This window comes from Podarcis filfolensis (assembly GCF_964270895.1).
Source record: "Podarcis filfolensis genome assembly, chromosome: 11".
In the NCBI taxonomy this organism is placed as follows: domain Eukaryota; kingdom Metazoa; phylum Chordata; class Lepidosauria; order Squamata; family Lacertidae; genus Podarcis; species Podarcis filfolensis.
The window spans coordinates 17389515-17413160 of NC_139613.1; the positions used below are offsets into that span (position 1 = coordinate 17389515).

The 23646-nt window shown below is 39.0% G+C and overlaps 2 protein-coding genes across 5 annotated transcripts in view; both read right to left on the minus strand.

The window, feature by feature from the left end:
• CPLANE1 (ciliogenesis and planar polarity effector complex subunit 1) overlaps positions 1-10835 on the minus strand; it is a 51937-nt gene extending 41102 nt beyond the window's left edge. For 2 of the 3 annotated variants that reach the window (XM_083575969.1, XM_083575967.1), the window contains exons 1-12: positions 10698-10835; positions 9313-9453; positions 7987-8119; positions 7505-7624; positions 6461-6687; positions 5679-5785; positions 4985-5141; positions 4219-4322; positions 3944-4126; positions 3053-3302; positions 2094-2252; positions 359-1107 (exon numbers count right to left, since the gene is read on the minus strand). In XM_083575969.1, the coding sequence (XP_083432095.1) occupies positions 359-1107; positions 2094-2252; positions 3053-3302; positions 3944-4126; positions 4219-4322; positions 4985-5141; positions 5679-5785; positions 6461-6687; positions 7505-7624; positions 7987-8119; positions 9313-9393 (2270 nt within the window). In that variant the 5' untranslated portion in view covers positions 9394-9453; positions 10698-10835. Of the gene's footprint in view, positions 1-358; positions 1108-2093; positions 2253-3052; positions 3303-3943; positions 4127-4218; positions 4323-4984; positions 5142-5678; positions 5786-6460; positions 6688-7504; positions 7625-7986; positions 8120-9312; positions 9454-10590 lie in introns of all 3 variants that reach the window. The other variant, XM_083575968.1, reaches the window with a different exon arrangement.
• A 1647-nt stretch (positions 10836-12482) lies between these two features.
• The window catches only part of NUP155 (nucleoporin 155), a 38364-nt gene continuing 27200 nt past the window's right edge, over positions 12483-23646 (minus strand). Inside the window, exons 25-35 of one of the 2 annotated variants that reach the window (XR_014539620.1) lie at positions 22101-22236; positions 20738-20891; positions 19701-19805; positions 19412-19566; positions 18236-18567; positions 17504-17617; positions 16608-16728; positions 15910-16020; positions 14505-14641; positions 13536-13642; positions 12483-12892 (exon numbers count right to left, since the gene is read on the minus strand). Coding sequence is in view for 1 of the 2 variants with exons in the window: in XM_083576007.1 (XP_083432133.1) it covers positions 12754-12892; positions 13536-13642; positions 14505-14641; positions 15910-16020; positions 16608-16728; positions 17504-17617; positions 18236-18365; positions 19412-19566; positions 19701-19805; positions 20738-20891; positions 22101-22236 (1409 nt within the window). In the remaining variant the exon portion in view is untranslated. The remainder of the gene's footprint in view (positions 12893-13535; positions 13643-14504; positions 14642-15909; positions 16021-16607; positions 16729-17503; positions 17618-18235; positions 18568-19411; positions 19567-19700; positions 19806-20737; positions 20892-22100; positions 22237-23646) is intronic. The other variant, XM_083576007.1, reaches the window with a different exon arrangement.

The window sequence follows — 23646 nt, forward strand, 5'->3', positions numbered from 1 at the left end:
ATGCAACACAGCACAATGGTTGGGATCCAAAGAACCATGGAACTACTTCTGAGCCCAATAGAAGGGTGAACACAGATTATTTTGAGCAGCAGCTTTGAATGAGATGAGGGGAGAGTTATAACACAGCATGAAGACCAACTGTTAAAAAAATAATGTTATATTTGGTTGGTACATGTAAACCACACCTAAAATACCCTTACCTTTTAAAAAAAAAATCTGGCCAATGGCAGTCTTCTTATTTTGTTCAGAATTCAAGTAATCCAATAATCTCTATTTCTTTCATTCAAGACAAATTTTAAAAAATATTTAAATACAATTACAAATTATAAAAATAAGTTTTCAAACAGATAATAAATACCTCTTTTCTGAATTATTGGACAGGTTTACAGCTGGAGGAGAGAGCTTCAGTATGCAATTCAATGCACAGAAATGTTGGTGGCTGCTCCAATCTATAGCTTGAAACACAGACACAATTATGGAATCAAACTCCACCTGATTATTAACATCCGGGGCTGCTGGAAGTATCTCATACTGAGGTGCGTTCTTGCCATTTAAAAAATGAGTAACCATCTTCAGCAGAGAGAAGCCTCCCAAAAGATTATTGGAGAACAGTTGGTTTTGTTGTTCCACAAGCATAAGTTTTAGGGTCTGCAATGTGAGCTTCATCAAATGTCCCAGAATTTGTCTATGCTTACCATCCCAACTTAGAAGAGACAAAAATTGCTGGAAACATTTTAACACTGACTGTATCCAGGTACAATTCCGGACAGGGTGATCTAAATGTGCAACATTAAGTTTTGCATACTGGAGAATGTTAAAAAGGTATATAATGCAACGTATGGTACAATTTAACAAAGTGTCTCTTTCTTGCATGCTTCTTGAAATCCCTACTCTCCAAGCTGCAATTAGATTTTTTTGGATATGGTTCAGTTCCAAAGCTGTGTCATCTTCTTCTTCTGCTGCTGCATCCATTGCATGAATGGTGTCAAACATGGATGCAAATTCCAACCGGCCTTCATCAGTTACAAAAGTATCTCCTTTTGGGCTCCCCAGAATAAAGGAATGACTCTGAAACAACTTGTCACCATCTGATTCTTCTTCATAATCCTAAATTGAAGATAACATTACTCGTTATCTGATACATGTGAATTTTATCACACATTTATATAAAGAAGTACTCCACATAATTGTTCTGGGAACTGTTTCACAGGTACTAGTGAAAAATGTTGTGCAATAAATATGCGGAGCTGTGTCACTCAATGTAAAACTTAACGTATAACCCAGGCTATTGTTATGGTACATTTTGACATGTCTTGTATTGTATAGAGATGGATGAGGATCCATAGATTTTTCCCAATGCAAACTAAACCTTAACAACTAGGCTGCAGATACATGTCAAACCAAACTCAAAAGGCACAACTGCAATCATTTCACCAGAACAAAGCAACCCCAGTGTCTGGGGCACACACGGTTCCACATCACAGACTTTGCCATGGAATGGGGAACTGTTTCCACCCTAGCCATTAGTATTTGCTTTGTGAACATATAAGGGATTTATGGTTGCATCTCACAGTAGTTCTACTTAGGGTAGACCAATTAAAATTAATGGACATGACAGATCTATTAATTTCAATGGGTCTAATCCTGAGCATAATTCAGCTGGCTACAATAGCTATTATTCCATAATACCCATCAATTAACAAGTTAAATCAATTATATGAGATGGAGTCTGATAACTCAAAATGAGGTAAAGGGTAGGTTTCTTGTCTTGCTGGTGATGTGAAGTATATAATGCATTCAAGAAAATGAAGGGCATATTTGTACTTAGAACAAAAGTGAAATTGCCATCACAAGCCAAGCTAGGAGTCCCAAGTCATAAATTGGCTTATAAGCACATATATGGAGGAAGTAGGAACCTTCTTTTATTATTATAGGTATCATATCAGGATTTATTTTTTTAAAAAAAATATGTCTTCCATGCAACAGAACTGACATCTATGCAGATCAGAAGAACAAATATATGTGTTATATACTATTATTCTAATTCATGTTGCATTATATCAAGAAACTAGTATCAAAGGAAACTTGAATACCTGCAAGTGTGTTACTTCTCCATTTAGCTCTACTGTTTCCTCCTCCTCTTGCAGAAATTTTGGAATGGTAGAGAAAGCAGAGCTCTGACTTTGATTGTGTTGTAACAGATTAGCTTTTAAGGAGGACAGTGATTGCAATGGCAGCCTTTTCTCCTTGGACTGTGGGAAACAACGTGTTAGTTTTATTATCCTATTTTTATATTCTGAACATCTGAAAGAGATTGATGAATGTGATGCTGAAGCTGACAGTGCGGATAGATCACAAAAAATATGTTCAGAGATGAAACTTTTAAAAGAACATGATTAGAATGGACTTGCTGGGCAGTAAAAACAGCCTAATCTATATTTAATATCTCAGATGTTTATAAATACAGACTGCAGTTTTATACACTTATAATTGGAAATTTTGTCTTATTTCTCAGTACATACACAGAGAATGATTTGACAGGATCAGGGAAGAGGAACTTGTTGGAAACATCTTAGCAAAATATCAATAAATGTATACAAGACAACCAGCAGATAAGCATGCAAAAACAGAAACTTTTAAAGACTTCAGATTATTATTGAGATTGTGTGTGTGTGTGGCAGCATTGATTTCCTTGCATGTCATTACTGAAAAACCCTTCTCTCTTGCTCTTACCAACCTTGCTTCTGATGTTATTTTGAGAAGGGCATTGGACAATGATCTTGGCAGATAAGCTGGCTAGTGTGAACTCTGTGGGTGCTTTATTCCACATCACACAATTTAAGAGATTCAAACACTTCATTCTGAACAGAAACCTAAAATTAACTTTCCTTCTCAACACTGAGTAGGCTAAAGCAATATAAGTATTTAATCATGGAATAAGTGAATTGTCCTAATGTGACCAATTAATAATGTCTAGAACCAATTCCAGGCAAGAATCTGAGAACTATACTATTAAACCTATGTTGCAGTAGAAAACCAAATGAAACAATACCTTAGATTTAATCAAGCTGTGTTGCAGTTTTTCAAGCCTCTGGGCTGAATCAAGCAGCAAAGACCTCATATATGCCGAGGGTGAGAAACCATCATAAAATTTAAGAACGGTGATTATATACCCATCAGAGGCAATGATGAAGGGTAAACTTGGATGTGATGCTACAGAAAATCTCTGCCTCATTAGATCCCCTTCAGAGGCTGATGAATCATTAGAATGATTCAGATCTTTCATCAAAGAGTTCTGTGATCTAACAGATAAAATACTAAATTATCAGAAAAGTAAAGTAAATGCAGTTTTGTAACACAAAAGACCCTGATGTTGGGAAAGACTGAGGGCACAAGGAGAAGGGGACGACAGAGGACAGGATGGCTGGACAGTGTTCTCGAAGCTACCAACATGAGTCTGACCAAACTGCGGGAAGAAGTGGAAGACAGGAGTGCCTGGCGTGCTCTGGTCCATGGGGTCACGAAGAGTCAGACACAACTAAACGACTAAACAACGTAACACAAAAGTTTTATGGGGACAATCCAGCTCAGATTAATATCTTCTCCTACACTAGCACAACAGTTGCCAATCTGGTGACCTTGAGATGTTTTGGACTACAACCCTCATCAACTCCACTCAGTACAGTCATGCTTAAAAATAAATAAATTATCCTAATAGTGGCTCAAATAATTTGTACTTACATGATTAAAATGTCATTTGTTCAGCAGGAAAAGCCATTATAAGAAATAGGAGAGAACTATGAATGAGAAACAAGATATTGAGAAGAAAGACACAGAAAAAGCAAAAGAATTATTTGAAAGGTGAAACATTTAAAAGAGAAGAAATGAATGAAAGAAAGATATGAGCAAATGAATTTAATAAACCTCATTATGATTGTCTCACCTGTATGTTATTAGTGGATGTAGAGGAATAAATTCTGCTGGTCCAAATTCTACAGAGCAACCATATGTTACTAAAGTAAGCAATTCACCCAAACAAGTCATTAAGATCAGTGACCCACGTTTTAACATGCAAGCCAAAAAAAGGCTATCATGAGTCCAGCTCATGTCAGAAATCCAATAGGATCTAAAACAAAAGAACAAATATCACCTTCAGACATCAGTATCCAGCTATCCAAATATGATTTTTAAAAAAAATCTGAAAAATACTATACTAACCTTATAAACTTTGACTGAATTTTGTGTTTCTTACTACCACAACCTTTAAGGCTACCAGAAACCGCAATGAAATTTGCTGTGCTCATAAACAAAATCTGAGTTGCCTGAATATTTTTTTTTAAATGACAAAAGAAAGAATGGTTAAACTGCATGCAAACCAAGCAACATAAAATATAATGATTAATTAACACTTCACAGCACATATATAGCTTTCATTAGAAACTTACAGTGGTGCCTCGCAAGACGAAAAGAATCCGTTCTGCGAGTCTCTTCGTCTAGCGGTTTTTTCGTCTTGCGAAGCAAGCCCATTGACGGATTAGCGGATTAGCGCTATTAGCGGCTTTTAGCGGCTTAGAAAAAGGGGGGGGAGGAAAAAAAACCCGCAGGAACTCGCAAGACATTTTCGTCTTGCGAAGCAAGCCCATAGGAGATTCGTTTTGCGAAGCACCCCCAAAACGGAAAACTCTTTCGTCTAGCGAGTTTTCCGTCTTGCGAGGCATTCGTCTTGCGGGGCACCACTGTATTGGAATAATCTAACATACATATAACTTCAGTTGCTGAATGTGCTGATCTGAAGCACTGATGAAATTAACACAATACCACAATACAAAAAGTACAGCAGACTCCTTCTCTAATTCCCTGTTTTTATTACTAGCCCCTTGCTGAAATATGAAGATAACCCTGAAGACTGATTTGCTGCATCACACTTAATATTATTTACAGTATTAACAAGATCATTTTTGCTTTATGTTACTAATATTTGTACCTGTAAATCCTCCTGGTTGACACCTATTGCTAGAACAAGCCCATCATTTGAAAACGCAGTAAGCAAAGCACCTCTTGATTTTATTGGCTTACAATGGGGAGCCAAACTAGACAAAGAACATGTCCGCTGTGTCCAGTGTATCAGAAATGGAAAAGAGCTACATAAAACAAATATATATATAGATAAGAACATAAAAGGAAACATTATTTCTGGATGTCTGTAAGTTAACTGGCTGGTTTCCCTGTAACACTAAAGCATAGATACATGACCTTGAACAGGCTTGAACAAAGCCTCTGTCCTCCTGTCTGGCCAGGAGAACTTTGGCAGAGTTTAGTTTAGCAGTATGCACCAACCACATGACTCAGCTCAAATCCTGATTCAGTGCTTTGGAAAACAGCACAGTTTAGTATGGACTATTTCATGCCCAATTTGGGGTACAAATCCCAATTTGGAAAAACAAAAGAATATTGTCCCTGTTCCATATTATGGGGAAATTTTAAAAACATCAACAACCTTTTTCAGCATAAATTGCAATCCTACTGTACATTCAATCCCTGCATATATAAAAACACCTTAATTAATGCAGAATTATTTTTCTTGATTAAACTATCTACATGTTATTCAAATGATGTGGCAGTTTTAAAACCAAGCCTTAAAAACCTATATTAAAATTGAATTAATGATTTAATCTTACCAAGCAATCTTTAAACTGTTCTCTTGCCATTTAATTTCCAAAAGTGCCAGCATTAAATGCTCCTGAGAATAAAATGCAAAACAACACAAGCAGCAGTCCCCCAGCATCTGCAAATGAATCAAATAATGTTTAATAACTCGAATTTCTTAAATGATTCATATACAAGCCATGTTTTAAGGTCAAATCAGCTGAAAGCAATTAACATTTCACCACATGGTTTGTATAATTCACATGGAGCAAGAGAATATATAAAACATAAGCTTTCACATCTTACACCTTGATGATTTAAGCAGAAATTACATTGAGATTTTGTGTTCATGCAGTATTATAGTGAGGCCTATTTTTTGTTGTCTAGGCATAAATAGGATAGGGTATATTTACTATTGCCCTGTGCACAAATCATGAGGACACCTCTACTGCAGGCACATATGGTGAGGATCAAGATACCAGACACTGATTTGTCATAGACTATCCTTGTCCCACAGAAGCCTCAAAATTAAAAGAAACTGTTCACTTAAGGTAGCTAGTAACAAATGCACAGTGCCTTTTGGGGTTGTGCACCACCAACTCAAGATGCCTTGTTAAGGGCTCAATCCAACCAAGGCCATATGAAAATCTCACCTAAAACACCCTTATTTGCCTCATAATTCAGAAAGTACATAGAGCTGGTGCACTTCCACTTTCCACAATAATCAGAATTGCACAACTGATAAAAGGTCACTATGCATTTTACATACACAGCTTACTGAATCTATTTAAATTAGACCAATTTTATTGTTTACCTCATTTTGGATGAAGTCAACACTCACTGACGTTTCTTTCTCTTCAACAGATGGTAATACAACTGACGCTTCAGGAATAATTTGTGACCACTGTCCCATTACACAACCTTTAGATGGTGTAATTTTACATTCCTTGCTTTCCCATAGAAAGATACTGGCAGTTGGCGTAGTGAGAAGAACCTTATTTCCATCACCAGAAACATATAGGTATAATCTCATTGAACAGTCTAGAAAATAATGTTGTGTTAATGCAGCTTCTCACTCTTTACATTATCTATCCAAAATAGATTGACAGTTTTAATAGTTTTTGACATTAGCTACTGTGCTAACTTTTTATTGTATAAAAGTCAATGAACACAATACAAAGATTAAACCTAGGACATCATGTTTAGTACTTATAATAGCACAGAACTAAGAAAGCCTACCATATTTCACTAAGAAGCAGTATAATCTTTTTACTGCCCTCAACATGATTATGACTACCTTCTAAATCAGGGGTAGGGAACCTCTCAACCATGGGTCAATCTTGGCTTGCCAAAGGGTCCAAATAAGGTCCATGATGCCATTTCCCACCAAACACACCCATCAGTTCACTGGCTGTCATTTGATATGTGGGGTTCAATGCTGTTAGGTGCTGCATCCTCAGCACATTCCCTGGTATGAATGCCCTGGTGGGTGGAACTGCCCAACCATCAGTCACGTGACATCATGACAGCTGATCATTGATAGGTGGGTGGCCATGCCCACTAACCAAAGTTGGCCCATGAGCAACAAGGGTGATAAAGATCTGGCCCACTGGACCAAAAAGCTTCTCCATCCCTGTTCTATAAAAAATACATTACATATGCTAAGGTTTAGCTGAAGAAGTCATTTCTCTTTGAAATATAAACACTATTAAATAACTCAGAAAGTCATGAATAAAACCAACATTTTCATTTTTAGTTTGTAAATGATAAGCAAAATTGTAATGTTTGATAAAACATTTTTTTGAACAAAATAAATGGGGGAAAGGACAATGTTAATCAAAATATTAAATATTCCTACCTTGTGCTGCTAAAACCACCTTCTTACATTCTTCAGCTGCCGAGACAGTTTTTATAGTGTCTTGGTCTTTGTTCCAAAGAAAGAGTTCTCCTGTTTTAAGTATCCCTGCCAACCAAGCTCCTGTTTGATTAAGGAGAATTTTGTTGTTCAAAGTGCAACATTTTAGACAGATAGTACTATTTCATGCATATTTACTCAGAAGGGAGTAAACTAGGTTCAATTAGCTTACTCCCAGGGAAACATGCATAAGACTACACTATTTCCCCCACTTTGGTCCCAAGTCATTACATAGTTTTAGATCAGAACTATATTGAGGGTAAGGTACTAGCAATGGAAACCCTTTACTTGTTTATTTATTTAAGATACTTAGATACTGCCCTCACAAAGTAGAGAGCCAGTACATTTTTAATTGTCAGAAACACAATTCATTTAAATAAATTCAAAAAATAAAATCATGCAACTTGTTAGTGCTAATACTTAACCATTTCTTGAAGTTGTTAAGACAACAACATTCTTCAGCAAGGGATGTAACTGGGGGATCTTCTTTGCCCTCCCCGAAAGCAGATTAATTTCATTTATGCTTTTGTCATCTAAAAGAAAAACAGCCTCCTTTTCCTATTATAAAGAAAGAAAGCCTTTTATTCAGGTACCTACTTCCACATTTTTCCAGAAAACTAATAAGCACAACTACTGTATAAAGTGGTACTTTGGGTTACGAACTTAATTCGTTCTGGAGGTCCATTCTTAACCCGAAATCGTTCTTAACCTGAGGTGCGCTTTCGCTAATGGGGCCTCCTGCTGCCGCTGTGCCACAGGCGCACAATTTACATTCTCATCCTGGGGCAAACTTTGTAACCAGAGGCACTACTTCCGGGTTAGCGGAGTTTATAACCCGAAGTGTTTGTAACCCGAGGTACCGCTGTAATGCTAGAATTACAGAAACAGAAGCACAAAATTGTAAAAAACAAAACCATGCTTGCATTCCAGTGCCTTATGTATACAGAACTTTCGCTTATGCTTACAAAAAGACAGTTCCCCACTGCTAAAAGGGTCTTTTGCATATCACAGAAAAGATGTAACATAGAAGTTCCTACATAGGAGGACTAAGAGAACACTGGAGCTGCTTCCCCGAGTGGGTGAGGCTTGTTTGACAACAAAGAGAAACCATGTCATTAGTGTAATCAGCCCAGACCTGTGGAACACTCTACCAATAGAGATTCAGCGCTCACCTTCTGTGATAATTTTTGAACACCTGCTGAAAACTCTTCTATTCCGCCAGGCCTATGCAGGCAATTAAGAATTCATCATTCCACAATGTTTATTGATACTTGTTTTTAACTTTTTAGCTTTTAAATTGTTGTTAACTTTTTACACTTTTATTGTACGGTTTTTATCTTTTTAATGTTATAAACTGCATTGATGTATTTTTATGATTTAACTGTATACAATTTTTTTATATAAATAGATGAATTAAGGAATGGACAGTGTCTTTTAACATATGGAAACAAATCATATGAAAACTAAGATTAACAGAATTCCTACACATTTATTTATTTCATATGTAAAGAATTTAAATCCTGTGAAATGAAGTGGCAGTTGCAGACATAACCATAATATGCCCCTGTATTTCCTAACAAATCTGTATTTTTATTACTGGTCTCTAAAGGATGAGTTCTTTGCAATATAACCAAACACAGAACACAATCTAATCAAGCATTTTTAAGTACTATTCATTTCAGCCAGGAGGCTGAATTCTAGAGGTGTTGTGCCCCTACTGTATCATACAAAAATAGCAGATGATTGATTACCTGTCCCAGCCAAGTGATTTGAGACCATGGCTTCCTTTGCTTGATACATGTAGAAGTTAGAACTTCCAGTTTAATTTCCATGATTATTAAAAGGTAGTATAGCCATTAAACTTTTCAAAAAGGGAACGTCGCTTTACATGACTGTAAAAAAAGAAGCACATAACTATAGAGACATTCAAATTTATAGAACTTCTATCACATTAATGTACACCATTGTAAAAAGAATGTAAGAGAAACTGTTGGATCAGACCAAAGGCCTATGTAGTGTAGCATCTTGTCTCACATAGTGGCCAAGTGGAAAGCTTACAAGCAAGATATGGGCACGATAAACTCTCCTGCTGTTGTTCTCCAATGACTGCATACTGCCTCTAATCCTGGAAGCAGCATATGGTCATAATGACTAATAACCATTATCCACCATCAATTAGTCTAATCCTTAAAGCAAAATTGGTGGCAGTCACTACATCTTATCCTAGTGAATGCTGCAATTTAACTATGAGTTGCTGCTGTATTAAAAAGCATTTCACACCCTGGGGTTCGAGCACTGAGAAAAGGATACTTGATACACCTTTATCATGTCCCACCCTTGCTCATCTCCACCCCCCTAACTTTTCCTCATAAGGAAATTGCTTTAGCCCTGATTAATTGGATGTCATTTTCGGGGACAGGAGCATTTGCTGTTATCAAGCGCAGTCTGTCTACTTTCACGCAGGGGGTTAGGGAGTGTGGGCAAAAACAAAACAAAGAGCGGTTAAGAGGGACCACAAAACCCATAACTGGATCGGGGAGCAGGATAAGCATCCGTTCCCTACACAGGGGAGGCTGGTACTTCTGTCAGCAATGCACCTTTCCCAGCTCCGCAATATCCCTTCTGAGAGGCAGCAACAGGTTTATTATACGCTGTATTCCAAGTGCTATCAGACCATCAATATTTATTAAATTTATATGCAGCCCTTCACCTCAGGATCCCAGGGCGGTTTCCAGCATCCAAACACAGAAATACATAACAATAAAGCAATGACCCACCAGGTCACAGATTGTTTCGTTAGAATAACTGCTCCATAGAGATTTTATACAAAGCTGCCGACCAGCTTTGTCTGCCTACCTCCTCTCTCCATACATACATATACAGCTAGATAGACAGATACAGTAGATCGATAGATAGATAGATAGACAGACAGACAGACAGACAGACAGATAGATGAAGCTGCCGACCAGCTTTGCCTGGCGCCCCCCCCCCCTATATAAAGGAAGCTTTGCCTGCCTCCCCCACTCAACCTCGGGCATGTAGGTTCAGTCCACCCGCGGCTGGAGAAGGGATAAGCGCATTTTTGTGGGAAATAGAGAGGTCGAGTAGTGTAGGGAGGAAAGAGCTCTTCCCTAGCCGCCTCCTTTTCCTCATAGCGAGCGCCGCCTTCGCGGACCCACCGTGCGCGTCGCCGTCTCGTCACCGCCTCCCTCTCCCCCCTCAGCACCAACGGTTTTCCTTCCTCGCGGCTCCCAACTACCTCCCGAGCGACCAACCGCTGGGGTGGGGGAGGAGCTGAGCGACCGAAAGCGCATGCGTCTCTCGACGACGGTTGAAATGGGAGTCAAGAGTCGAGAGTTAACGGGCGGAGATTAGAGGCTGCGCCGCCCCGTCTTTTATATCGTTTTCTTCGTCGCTCGAGCCCGCTTTCTAGCCCCCTGCGCTGGACTCGCAGGGATTGCAGATTCCAAACGCGCCAAAAAGGTTTTGTGGCAGCTTAAAAAGCTGGGTTAGGATGCTAGTGGTTTCTCTGACGCCTTGAACTACAACTCCCGTCATCCTTGCTGCGCGCAGGGCTTGATGGGAGCTGGAGTCCAAGGATATCTGAAAGGATTTCCCCATCCTTGGTCTCAAGAGACTTAAATTTTGGCTTCGACCCTCGAAAGCCTTGCGTCGGAATAAAATTCGCTTAGTTTTTAAGGTGCCACAGGGCTGTGTAAATCAGGGGTCAGCAAACTTTTTCAGCAAGCGTCGGTCCACCGTCCCTCAGACCTTGGGGGCCGGACTATATTTTGGAAGGAGGAAAAATGAACAAGTTCCGATGCCCCACAAATAACCCAGAGATGCAATTTATATAAAAGGACACATTCTACTCATTCCCGGACCGTCCGCGGGCCGGATTTAGAAGGCGATTGAGCCGGAGCCGGCCCCTGGGCCTTAGCTTGCCTACCCATGGTGTGTAAGTTATGCAGGGCTCCTTTAAGACTACCCCCCCCCCCGTAACACTTTCTTAATTGTTGTAGGAAATCGTGTGTTTCAGAAAGCCCGTGGATATATAAGCAATACATACAACAACATACAAATATATAAAATACACACACACACACCCCTTTCTAGTTTACCCAATATAGGCCTTATAGGCCTTAAGAGCAGCCTTGTTAAAATATTTAAATCTCCCAGCTGAGACAATGATCGGGTATTTGATTAACTTTTTACTAAAGGACAGGTGCCCTGGCACCTTCTAAAAAAGTGACATGCTTTGCCTTTAGAGCAGCAATTTCAAGGAGAAAAATTTGTTGGGATTATAAATTAAATTAATCAGGAAAGCAAATTTATGACAGATTGTCTGGTTTCAATAGTAATTTTAACTGTAATGTGTTTTATTCATTTTTATTATGTTTTGTGTGATTTATCTTTTGTAATGGCTTCGGCTAAACAAAATAAATAGTAACTATAAATAATATCTGTAACAGCAAACGCATCTTAAAAAATGATTTCCTGTTCTCAATGTCTTCTTCTACCTGAAGCCACTAGGGTTGGAGTTCTTAATCAATTAAAGATATATCCTGATTCATTGAGTACATGTGCTTATAAAAACTGCACATTTCAGGCCTGTTTTCAATTTCTTACACCTAAGAGAGAATAACGTTTCTAAGATTATGCATGATACAGCATCTAAACCAGGGCCCTCCGAGATGTTGGGTTTCCTCGCAAGCCACACTTTCCAGCTCTCCCATCACTTCCAATTTCCCGGCACCACACATGTGCCCAGTCGTGCCCAAGTGGGGAGTTGCCTGTAGTTGCCATTTATAATCCTAAGCCTCTTTTTCATAGCAAACTCTCAAATACATAGCTGTATGATTTCCACTTTTATGTCTAAGCACCTTGTGTAAATTCTATGCAAAATTAATAGAGAAACCCATTTTAAAAATAATTTTAATTGCCAGGGCAAGATTATACAATGCATTTTAATCCAAAGCATATAAAACTGTTTCACTGCTAGAAAAATTTAGTAGTAAAAAAAGAAGACAAACAACCTGCCATTCTGCATTCTATGTGAGGTTAGTTAAGAACAGACAACACAGAAGTATGATAAGCTCCACAGCTTGTTTTAATGCTTTAATAAGCATTTGCCTTTTCAGATTCCAGTGCAGTGACAGTTCATTCCACCTGAAGAAATAGTTGTGCATCACTCAATGAAGCCGTTCTAATTTAGCCTGTAGAGATTTAAAGTTCCCTGTAATTGTCTGTACAGCTAGTGTTGGACTTATGGACTGCAGTTCAACAAGGTAACAGCTAACAGCATCCAAGCAAATATTTGTGAATCGCCGCCTAAAGAGAAAGAAAGAAAACAGTTTTAGTTTATTGTTAGGATACAGAGACCCAAAACTTTGTAGAGAAATGTGCTGCCTCTATAACTTAAGCTATAGTTCGGGTCAGTGAACTTCTGCAACAAAGCTGGCAATGGGATATGCTGGTGGTTGTAGCGGGATGTGTGTCAGTTCTGAGCAAGATGTATACAATTTAGTATGGTAAGCTCCTTCAGCAGTCTGCCTTCTTTGCTTATGTTACTTTCTAAATCACCACTTACATTATTTATTAATTAAACTTCTATACCGCCCTTCATATAAGGTTTACAGAGTTGTTTAGAATATAAAAACACAGAGTCGCAAACAAAAACACAAACCCCACCACAAACACAGTTTAAAAGGCAATAGATTGTTTAACTGGCCAAATGCCAGGCAGAAGAGGAATATTTTTCCTCGCGCCTAAAGATATGTTATGAAGGTGCCTGGTGAGAGCATTCCACAAGCAGTAAAGGTCCGTGGTCGTGAGGCCACCCTCCAGGCCACTTGCAGAAAAGGCATACGAAAAAGCGTCTCAGATGATGATAGCAGAGTCCAGATCAGTTCATCTGGCAAGCATTTCCAGCATATGTTAAGTCTGTTTACAGCATCTGCATTCAAAGAAGTACCTTTCAAAGGCAAGAATTTTGTTAGGCTCTTGCACAAATGCTGATAATAACACATGGATGCATTCCAAAAGGTGCAAAGGCTTCTTCATTTTACTCCAGTATGGATCCTGTAAAGAAAAAAGAAAAATACATGACAATTTGGAAATTATTCATCAACATGTTGAGTGTACTACAGAGTGCCTCATAATACCCATTCTGCATTTGAAAGAACTTAATTGTTTGCTTAGTGAGATCAAGCAGGCTCCAATTTAAAGTGGCTCCTGCTTGTGGCATCACCAGTCTTGTTTTTAAAGAAAATGAAAGAAACTGAGTAGGGCGAGGGGTAGAAGATGGGGGTAAAAAAAGAGTAACAAGGGTTTTTTTAGCACTTTAATCATTGTGTACAAGGCCAGTATATTGGTAGGTGTGGCATTTTCACCCGTTTGGTGAACTGCACTTGTAAAATTCAAGTCTTATATACAGCTATGAAAAATACAGGAGCCTGTTGAAAAGTAGGTGGCAATAGGCTTGACTGCTGGACCTTACTAGATATGATACAGATGAGTGTAAATACAGCTGTGCCAGATAAGATGTGACTTGGCTGCAAAAGCAGACTGAAGGTGCTAACTTGGTCCCCACCTGCATATAAGACAATGGGGGGGGGGGGGAGAGGCAGCAACAAATGAAGTAGTAGCGAACAAAGGTCCTCAACACAACCTCAGAAGCAACCGAGGCAGCAAGTTGGTATTCTACGGACCAATTTAATGAGCTCATAGAGTCACAATCTACTACATGAGGATCAATGCCTACTAACTACAAACACATTTTGAATGTCTGGCCCAGTACAAACCTAGAATTTTCTTCCTGTTAGTATCTCAGCAGTGATATACCTTTAAAATCTGGTATTCTGAGGTCCACCCCCAACATTTGTGATGATACAGAATTTAAACAACAGATCAACAAGAAAATATGCTACGTTTTTCCTCTTACCCGTGCTTTGAATAGGTGATCATATACTTCAAGAAGTCTTGGTAGCGGCACACCAATTTCTTGCATTGTGTAAGTTACAAAACCCACATCCCAGTTCAAAGAACAAACTTGCTGTTCTAGATACTGCACTAAGAAATCTAAGGGGGAGAAACAGTGGCCAGTGAGATGCAAATCATTTGCTGCAAAGTTTAGTTGCTATTATTTCTTTTATATGCCTGTGAATTCCTTCACTTAAGTCAACCTGACAGGAAATCTACTCAGTAGATGTTTTAAAAAAATGGGACACAGTGCAATACAGAAAGTTCTGAAGAGACTGTTTGAGGACTCTGACCATTTGACTTCCTAGTTCACAACAACTAGTTCTAGTTCAGCGATAACCAAAGGCGTTCTGCTCTTTTCAAGTTTGGCTTGAGAGAAATGACTGTAAAAGGTGTTTGCCTCACCTCCATGTGTACAGAGTGATGACTATAGGCGAGGACAAAATCCCTGCTACCCTAAGTTCAAGAAAAATGGGACCTATGCAAATGCATACCCATTTCTGGGACCTATGGAGGCCATAAAGAAGAATGTGTATTTTCAATACTCAGGGTATGACTCAACTGCATATGAGGGCATTACCTCTAAATGGAAAATTGTGTGCACCTTCCACATACTTATAACATTGCTCCTGTGCTCCACATGGTCACTGCCTACAGTTACTTCTAATTCTGTTCAGAGTAATTCAGATGTTGCTTTGAGCCTGGGTACATGCAGAATCTATTTGAAACTAATGGATATGCACAGAAGCCTCCTCACAATCAAAGCACATTCTTCCTTCTATTTTGCAGTCTTCTAAGAGCATTCAGTCAAATGCATATACAAGGTGCTTTTGGGAAGGCTCCAAGTGGAGTTTATGTGTCTCAGGACAGGCCTTGTGTGGAAGCTACATCCTTCCACATACATCCTTTTTATTTCTATGCTGCCTTTTCATAGTTAAAGCCATGTTCAAGGCAACTTACAATATGAAAATAATTACATAACTACAAACATAGCAAAAGTAGTCTAAACAATAAAACAGCAAAAACACATCAAAATTGAACAATTTCCATATAAATAATAAGATCTAAAAGATAGAAATAAATTAATATAAATAACAGCAACACCACCCCAAACCCCAGCCCAAGAGTCTTTTAAATCACACACATTCAGGCAAATTCTTAAGTAGGCTTCTCCTCCCACCCACACTTTTAATAAATATTTTATATGGAATTTGACAGCTCAGCACTTGATAATACAGAAGGTACTGACTTTGATCTAACATAGACTCTTGGAAGAATTATTGGATTTATTTCCTGTTTGTTCTTTGTTTTATTCTGTTATTTTATTTTTTCAGTATCTCCAAATATCCTTAATTTGAATTATATACCTAATGGAAAATAGCGAGGTGTCCCAGCGTAGATTTTGCCAAGCATTACCATCTTCAGGCTAAGAGCCTGCATTCTGTCAGGAGCACTCATAGTCACACTGTCACTCAGCGCTGAAATAGAAAAGACACTCTTTTAGAAGATCAATTAAACACTTGCATTTATGTTATTTCCATTTTCAACATGCAGAACCAACTAAAAAAAATAATCATGCCAATTTACCCTCCTACAGGTGGGCTATGAATGAGTTTCCAGTTTCATAGGACTCCAGATGGTTTAAAAAAATATTCTGGTGATACAAATGATGCTCTCTCTGGGCTAAGAACACAGAAACCATGACACCAAGCTCTTTGGGAGAGTTGCTGAATGTTTACCGTTAATAATAAAAGAAGTAGGATGAAATGAACTCATAAATAAAACCTAGACCCTTCCTTAGCAAGGTTTTTGGGGGTTTTTTGCTAATTTTTTGCTAATGAATCTGACAGCCTGCTTGCTGAAGGTTAAGCTACTCCACCAAGTCTATGCAGATCATATTCTTGCTAATAAACAGTTGACTCCAACTTGCATGGTGTGATTTACTTCCAGCTCACTCCTGTCAATTCCTTCCCACCCCGCAAACTGGACTGAAGAGCAACACAGAAGTGAGTCATTCCATAATGTTGTGTGCTTCTAGGCATCTCTTCTAAGTACTTGAACCTACCTTTATCAATTATTTCTTGCCAAAGTGTCTGCACTAAGATAGGATCCGAATGACCAGCGCAATGAATAATAGCCAGTTTACATTCTGAGAGTTTGAATGGATCAGCAAATTCCCCATAAAGCTGAAATTTAAAAACAAGTTTGATCATTCACATAGATCAAATGCAGAATGAAGTATAAATGGATTAATAGGCAGTTTACAGACATTAAACAAAATATTGAATAGCATAGGTAAAGGTACCCTTGCCCGTACGGGCCAGTCGTGACCGACTCTAGGGTTGCGCGCTCATCTTGCTCAAGAGGCCCGGAGCCGGCGCCGTCCGAAGACACTTCCGGGTCACGTGGCCAGCATGACGAAGCTGCAACTGGTGAGCCAGCACCAGTGCCGCACACGGAAACGCCGTTTACCTTCCCGCTATAAAGCGGTACCTATTTATCTACTTGCACTTAGGGGTGCTTTTGAACTGCTAGGTGGGCAGGAGCTGGGACCGAATGACGGGAGCTTACCCCGCCACGGGGATTCGAACCGCCGACCTTACGATCAGCAGGTCCTAGGCACTGAGGTTTTGCCCACAGCGCCACCCGCGTCCCACATTGAATAGCATACCTATACCCTAAATAACAAATAACAGATAGTGCATTTCTTGTGGAGTTCCGTTATATATATGACTGTTTTTCACACACAAGAGTGATGACTGCTAAAGACTGCACACAACATTGTATTATAAAAGAACTAAAATAATAAATATGTAAAATAAAACACTTTTTTAAAAAAACTGGTGAGGCAGAGCAATTTTTCTTGATTAAGTGGAAAAAATTGTTTGGGAGATATCAGATGAATTTTTTGCACAATACAGAGGAGCCTGGGAATGTTTGTTATTATTACTATAAGATCACCTTGCTAATTTCCATCAACTCGGAATCCAGCTGGGAAATGGCATCTTGTACCGAGGAATGATGTGAACACTGACGGAGTAATGCTTCCTGTATTTGAAACTGAATCCTTGCAACCTGGTTAAAAAATTATAATAGCCTTTAATTAAAAGCTCAGTGAACATCAGCAGCCACTTACAATTAGGTCCAACACAAAACATTTCACTTCTTGCAATGACTACATATACACACAACACATATGGACTCCGAACTCTGCAATTCAAAATAGCTGACTAGGTCTATATAGGCAAAGTTACTCCTTCAGATTAACAGGATACCAAAATGTTTGGGGTTTTGTAAGTCAACAACTAAACCATAAACTAGGCCAGTAGCAAACTGGAAGCCATTTCAGCCACCGTGTTACACAATAACAGTAGGTTGCTTGAGTTAGAATGAAGTCCTGTGCCGACACAGTTGAAGTGGCCGCATTATGATTGTTTATTTTAGCTACCTAAGTACCACTTAGTTACCAAAGTTTCCAAGTGCTGCCCATAAACAGAACATAAACATATTAACAGATAAAATCAATTATTAAAAACAGGAAGCTTATCTAAAATGCCTATTTTAATATTTTATTTCAGCTGTTGAAATCGCCCAGGAACACAGTCCTGGGTTCTCCAGCATCACCCCTGACCCCCTCCACCAGCTTGGTCAGGGAGATCCATCAATACCATCTAAATTAATTATCATACTTACTTCCATTTTCTCTTCCAATTCATGCAAAAATTCACCATCTGCAGCTATTGGTGAGATGGCTGTGGAACTCTTAGCACTCAAAATGGCACGCGCAATATATTCAAGACGCTGCTGAAGTGAGATCTCAGTGCTGTTAAATGACATAATGGTGTGACTAATATGGTAGCTTCCATGAGCAATTATCACAAGAATGTTAGCTGTTTTCAATATTTTAATCTAGTTCTTCAGTCTGTCTATTTCTCTGCAGTACGTTATTCTTTGTCTAACTGCTCTAACACCATTACTCCTGTATCTCCTCGCATCTTGCACCTTGGCCATTTCTTCTATACCATCTAGAAATACATAGAAACCAATAAAAATTCAGTTTTAGAAATGTTACATACAGATGCATGGTCTGATAACGTTGTCAAAACTTATCAACTGCTATCCACAATAAATTTCCTCAATGCATGTAAATGCTTTTATGTTAGCAGCTACAGCCACATCCTATGCTACTGGAGTCCCCCACACTGTATGCCATGGAAAAAAATGCTTCCTTGTTGGTGTCTTAAGAAAACATTGCTACTTCTTTAAGGCTAGTTGAGATTATACCTTTGGCATGATCGGGAGTAAGTTTGAATCACTCTCCTCACCCATAGATAGCCAAAAGTATCTCCAGAGGGGGGCTGCAATCTCTCTTCCTCCTATTTCAGGTGGAGTGCTGAAAAAAGGTCATTCCCAGTATAGAAACAAGGTGATCTCTTCCTCCATTGGCAGAGGCTCAGGACCAGGGAAGAGAGGTTGCAGGCTGGATAGGAACCTTCCACAAGCCACATCTGGCCCATAGGCTGGAGCAGGCATAGTCAAACTTGGCCCTCCGGATGTTTTGGGACTACAACTCCCATCATCCCTAGCTAACAGGACCAGTGGTCAGGGATGATGGGAATTGTAGTCCCAAAACAGCTGGAGGGCCAAGTTTGGCCATGCCTGAGTTTGATGGATCACAAGTTCTATTCTACCTTAGTGTCATAAAGATTGCTCTGCAAAAATTATAACGTAAGTAAATAACTAAAGAAGACTGGAAGTACTTCAACCTACCCTGGGACCTTACAGTGAAGGCTGAGCAATCAATCAATCAATCAATCAATCAATCAATAAAAACATTAGATGCAATTACTGATAACAAGCTACCCTTACCTATGCATGTCTGCCAATTTTGCAAGTACTCTGGCCGCATTACTAAAACTTCCGTTTTTCTCAAAAAACCTCCACAGAAGATCCATATAGCGAACTTTGTTTTGATCAACTTTGGCCATACGTGCCAAATATGGCTCCAGAAAGGGAGAGTTTATCTGCAGGAATCAAGGGGGTAAAGGTAAAGTCCTATTAGCTTGCTAATGCAGTGCTTTATGAAATGTGACGATGAAGTTGTGTATTTACATTGTATTTATTTATCTTCATCAACTTGGTCTGTGACCTTACTTACTTGCAGCAGTTTATCTGACAGATCAGCTTGGACCAACCAGCTGTAAAGAGCAATACTAAAAAGTTCATCTGTAGAACGCTGGGCCAATTTTAGCATTTGTTCAAACTGCAATGAGAGAAGGGGAGGGAATTGAAAAAGATCTCTAACAGTATATTTTTATTACACTTTTAGTACTACTAGGTGTTTCCTATGCACTAGTTTAAATTCCTCTAATGAATAATACAGGTGAAGGTTTTTATAATCTTTTTATATGCAACAACAGCTGCCAGGGTAGTGATTGCTACTAAATGGAAATCTCAGGACACACCAACAAAGGAAGAGTGGATTTGTAAATTAAATGAGTATATAGAATTGGCAAAATTAGCTTCAATTATAAGATATCAATCAAATCAAAAATTAAGAATGGAGTGGAAGTATTTCGAAGATTATATGTCAAAATATTGTTCTAAAAATGACATGTTAAGAGACTTAGAATAAAAATGTAGCAATAACAAAACCAATAAAAAATAAGGTAAAATCAGAATTTAACAAAAATATTTTATTAAAGAATGCAAGGGGAGAAAGGTAGAAAGAAATATAAAGAAGTTGAATTGCTGTCGAGGGTGGGTGGTGGGTTTTATAATTAGGTGTATAATTATGCAGCTGCTGTTTTATGTGAGGGAATCATTGGGAATTTTGGTTGTTATGTATATATGTTAAGTTTCAATAATGATCTTTGAAAAAAATAATAATACAGGTGAAGGTTGTTCAACTGTACTAACAGCTTCACAATAAATTTGCAAAACAAAAAAAAAATTTTTCCTTCCAGTAGCACCTTAAATAAATTTGCAGTAAGTTAGTAGTCTGGCTCTGAAAAAACATACATGTCCTGAAGGGAATTTTATTGAATAGCAGGCCCTTCCTGGGCCTACTCAAGGCCTTCCTTCAGCATAGCTAAAGCAGTTCTTTGAATCCTGAATATTAGATTTATGACAAGCTTAAAAGTACTTCCTGGGCAAAGTTAATGGCAATTCAGTGTATGCCATGTTTTTTCTTACATGATGTCCTGCTTCTTCATTGCTTAGCATATTGGGATCTGATGTCAAGACAGGAGGACCAGGTTTTTTGGGCACGCTGGGAGACTGTGGAGCAGCTTTACTTTGATTGACTAACTCCTGGAGAGTGTCCGTGATGCACTTATAGCTGTTTAGCCTGCAGAAAAGTGGAAACCACAGGAAAATGACTCACAAGCAAAAACGTCCAAGCACCCACAGCAACAATTTATTGTCTTGCATATGCATGTTATTTTGTGCTAGATAGTAGAAGCTTTGATTCTTAACATCACTTCCTAGATTGCCAGAGGCTGGAATGGCTGTAGAAAATATGTAGGAATTCATTTGCAATTCAAAATAATTAGTGGATAAAGCAACATAAAGAAACGACCCACTCTGTCACTCTTCCTTGGTTACACATCAGCGGGGGCAGGGGGGATGACAATGGTGAATCTTAAAAATTTGGACCCTTTCCATTTCTCAGGAAGGTAAAAAATAAACATCAGAGCTGGTCACTTTTTCCTATCTGTGCTCACAAATACAGTTTTTGTTGTATTTAAGGCTACAAAGCCTGGAGAGGGGAGTCCCAGTGCCTCAGGTTAAAGCCCAGCCCAGGTAGAGGGAACCTTAAGGCACTCTACTCCTCCTTTTGGCTACTTTATTTCCATAAATCCACAACCTCAGAAAACAACTGCTAACATCTCTGTCCTAAAACTCGCTTTGGGTTTTAGTAAAGCAAACAATCTAATTTGTGAGCGCCTAAATGTTATCAAGCATCAGAACAACTTGGCCACAATAAGGAAATTTTGCCCATGGTGTGACTATTTTCCACCTGCCCATTTCGACTCTCTGGCACCCTATCTGCATAACCTAGCAATTCTAAAATACAGATGTGCCTTTACTCTCACAAGATTGAATGTATTGCCCTCGGCTGTATTTGAGGGACGATTCCAACAGATTCTACACGAAAAACGCTTATGTCCCTGTGGAGATGGCAGTACCGAATCGGTGGCGCATGCCCTTCTGGCTTTATAAAGACTTGAGGAATGAGATTATCACCCCTCTTTTAATGTCCATTCCGGGTCACCCAGCCACTGCCACAGTGACCTTTCTCTTGGCAGATCAAGATGAGCAGGTGACAGCAAAGGTTGCAAGGTTTTTAGCTGGGGCAATTAGAATAAGATCCACTATTTGACTATTGATTCAAAACCTAAAATGTATTCTATATAAATGACTTTTTATTTTTATTTTTTGTATATCGTATTGTTGTTTTATTGCTATGGTCGATGGCTGACGCAAATAAAGATTCATTCATTCATTCATTCATTCTCTGCCCTGAAGAAAATTTCAATTGTAACCCAAAACTTGCCTTTCCTGGAAAGCCTGACATCCAACAACATCTTCCTCTGGTTCTCCATTTTTGTAATAATGGAGTCCAAGACCTTGGGGATCTTTCTTCTCTGCAGCCATGAGAGAAAGTTCTACCACACCCTCATAGAAACGTACTTGAGATTAAAAAGAAAAGAAAAATACATTAACAGAGATAAGAGTGAACATAATACTACAGAAATTGACAATATGAATACAACCTATTTCAAATTAGAAAATGTGAAGTCCTAATTCTAATTATCTGATGCTGTGGACTGCAGGGGCATCTGTGCATCTACCCACATTTTGAAAACTATGTCCCTCTGTGAAGCCCCAGAAAACTAGGTTTTCTCAATGTTTCAGTATTTTATGCAAGGGCAGTATACAGTGGTACCTCGGGTTAAGTACTTAATTTGTTCTGGAGGTCCGTTTTTAACCTGAAACTGTTCTTAACCTGAAGCACCACTTTAGCTAATGGGGCCTCCTGCTGCTGCCATGCCACCGGAGCACGATTTCTGTTCTCATCCTGAAGCAAAGTTCTTAACCCAAGGTACTATTTCTGGGTTAGCGAAGTCTGTGACCTGAAGCGTCTGTAACCTGAAGTCTATGTAACCCGAGGTACCACTGAAATTCGAACACATACAAAATCACGAGTACTGTGTGATTAGTTTCTGAAACCCTCAATTCACGTATTAAGTGTTACACATATGATATCAGATTTCTCAAATGATAAAATATGCCTGATGCACACAAACATAAAAAATACAGGGAATCTGAATTTTATTTGAAGGTGGAGGAGGAAATGGTGTCTGGCCATGAAACCAAACACAAGTCACAGTTACCCTGCTTGCGACTTCATTCTTCCAGGAAGGAGACAGGAGTTAGGGAGTGGGAGAGGGCGAAACGCAGCCATGAGGTTGCTTTGGAGTAGCCAAAAGTTGGCAGCAGGAGCACACTCTCACTCCGTGGTTCCTCTCTCTTTCTCTTATTTTTAAAAAAGCTGTTCTGCAAAAAGCAAGAGACCTGCATCTGTTCACTGCAGAGGCAGAAGAAAGAATAGTTTCAGAGAAGACGTGGGAAGGTGCCTCCAGTTGCAGGACCCAGCCAGTCTTTCTTCAGAAGAGCCTGCCTCTTGGTGAACAGCGCAGCAAGCACACCAGCGTTCTGGGCCACTGGATGGCAGCAGATAGGGAAAAATATGTGTTCTTTACTGTTGTATTGTATTTTTTCTAACTGTGATGTACATGCATCACTTCCTATACTGTTTAATACTGATATTCCTGTAGCAGTTGGTCTGCAGAGAGAAAGGTAAGTTGATCAGCAGACCCACTGAAATTATGCTCCTAAATCATGTCCCTTTCTTTCAATGGGTGGGATTCAACTAAGTTATACGCAGAGTACACCCACTGAAATTAAAGAACATGACTAAGCTAGGTCCATTACTTTCAATGGGTCTACTCTGAATAAAACCTAGCTGAATACCACCCACTGGGTCTACTCTGAGGATGACCTAACACTGGAAACAACACTATATTCATAAAGTTAAA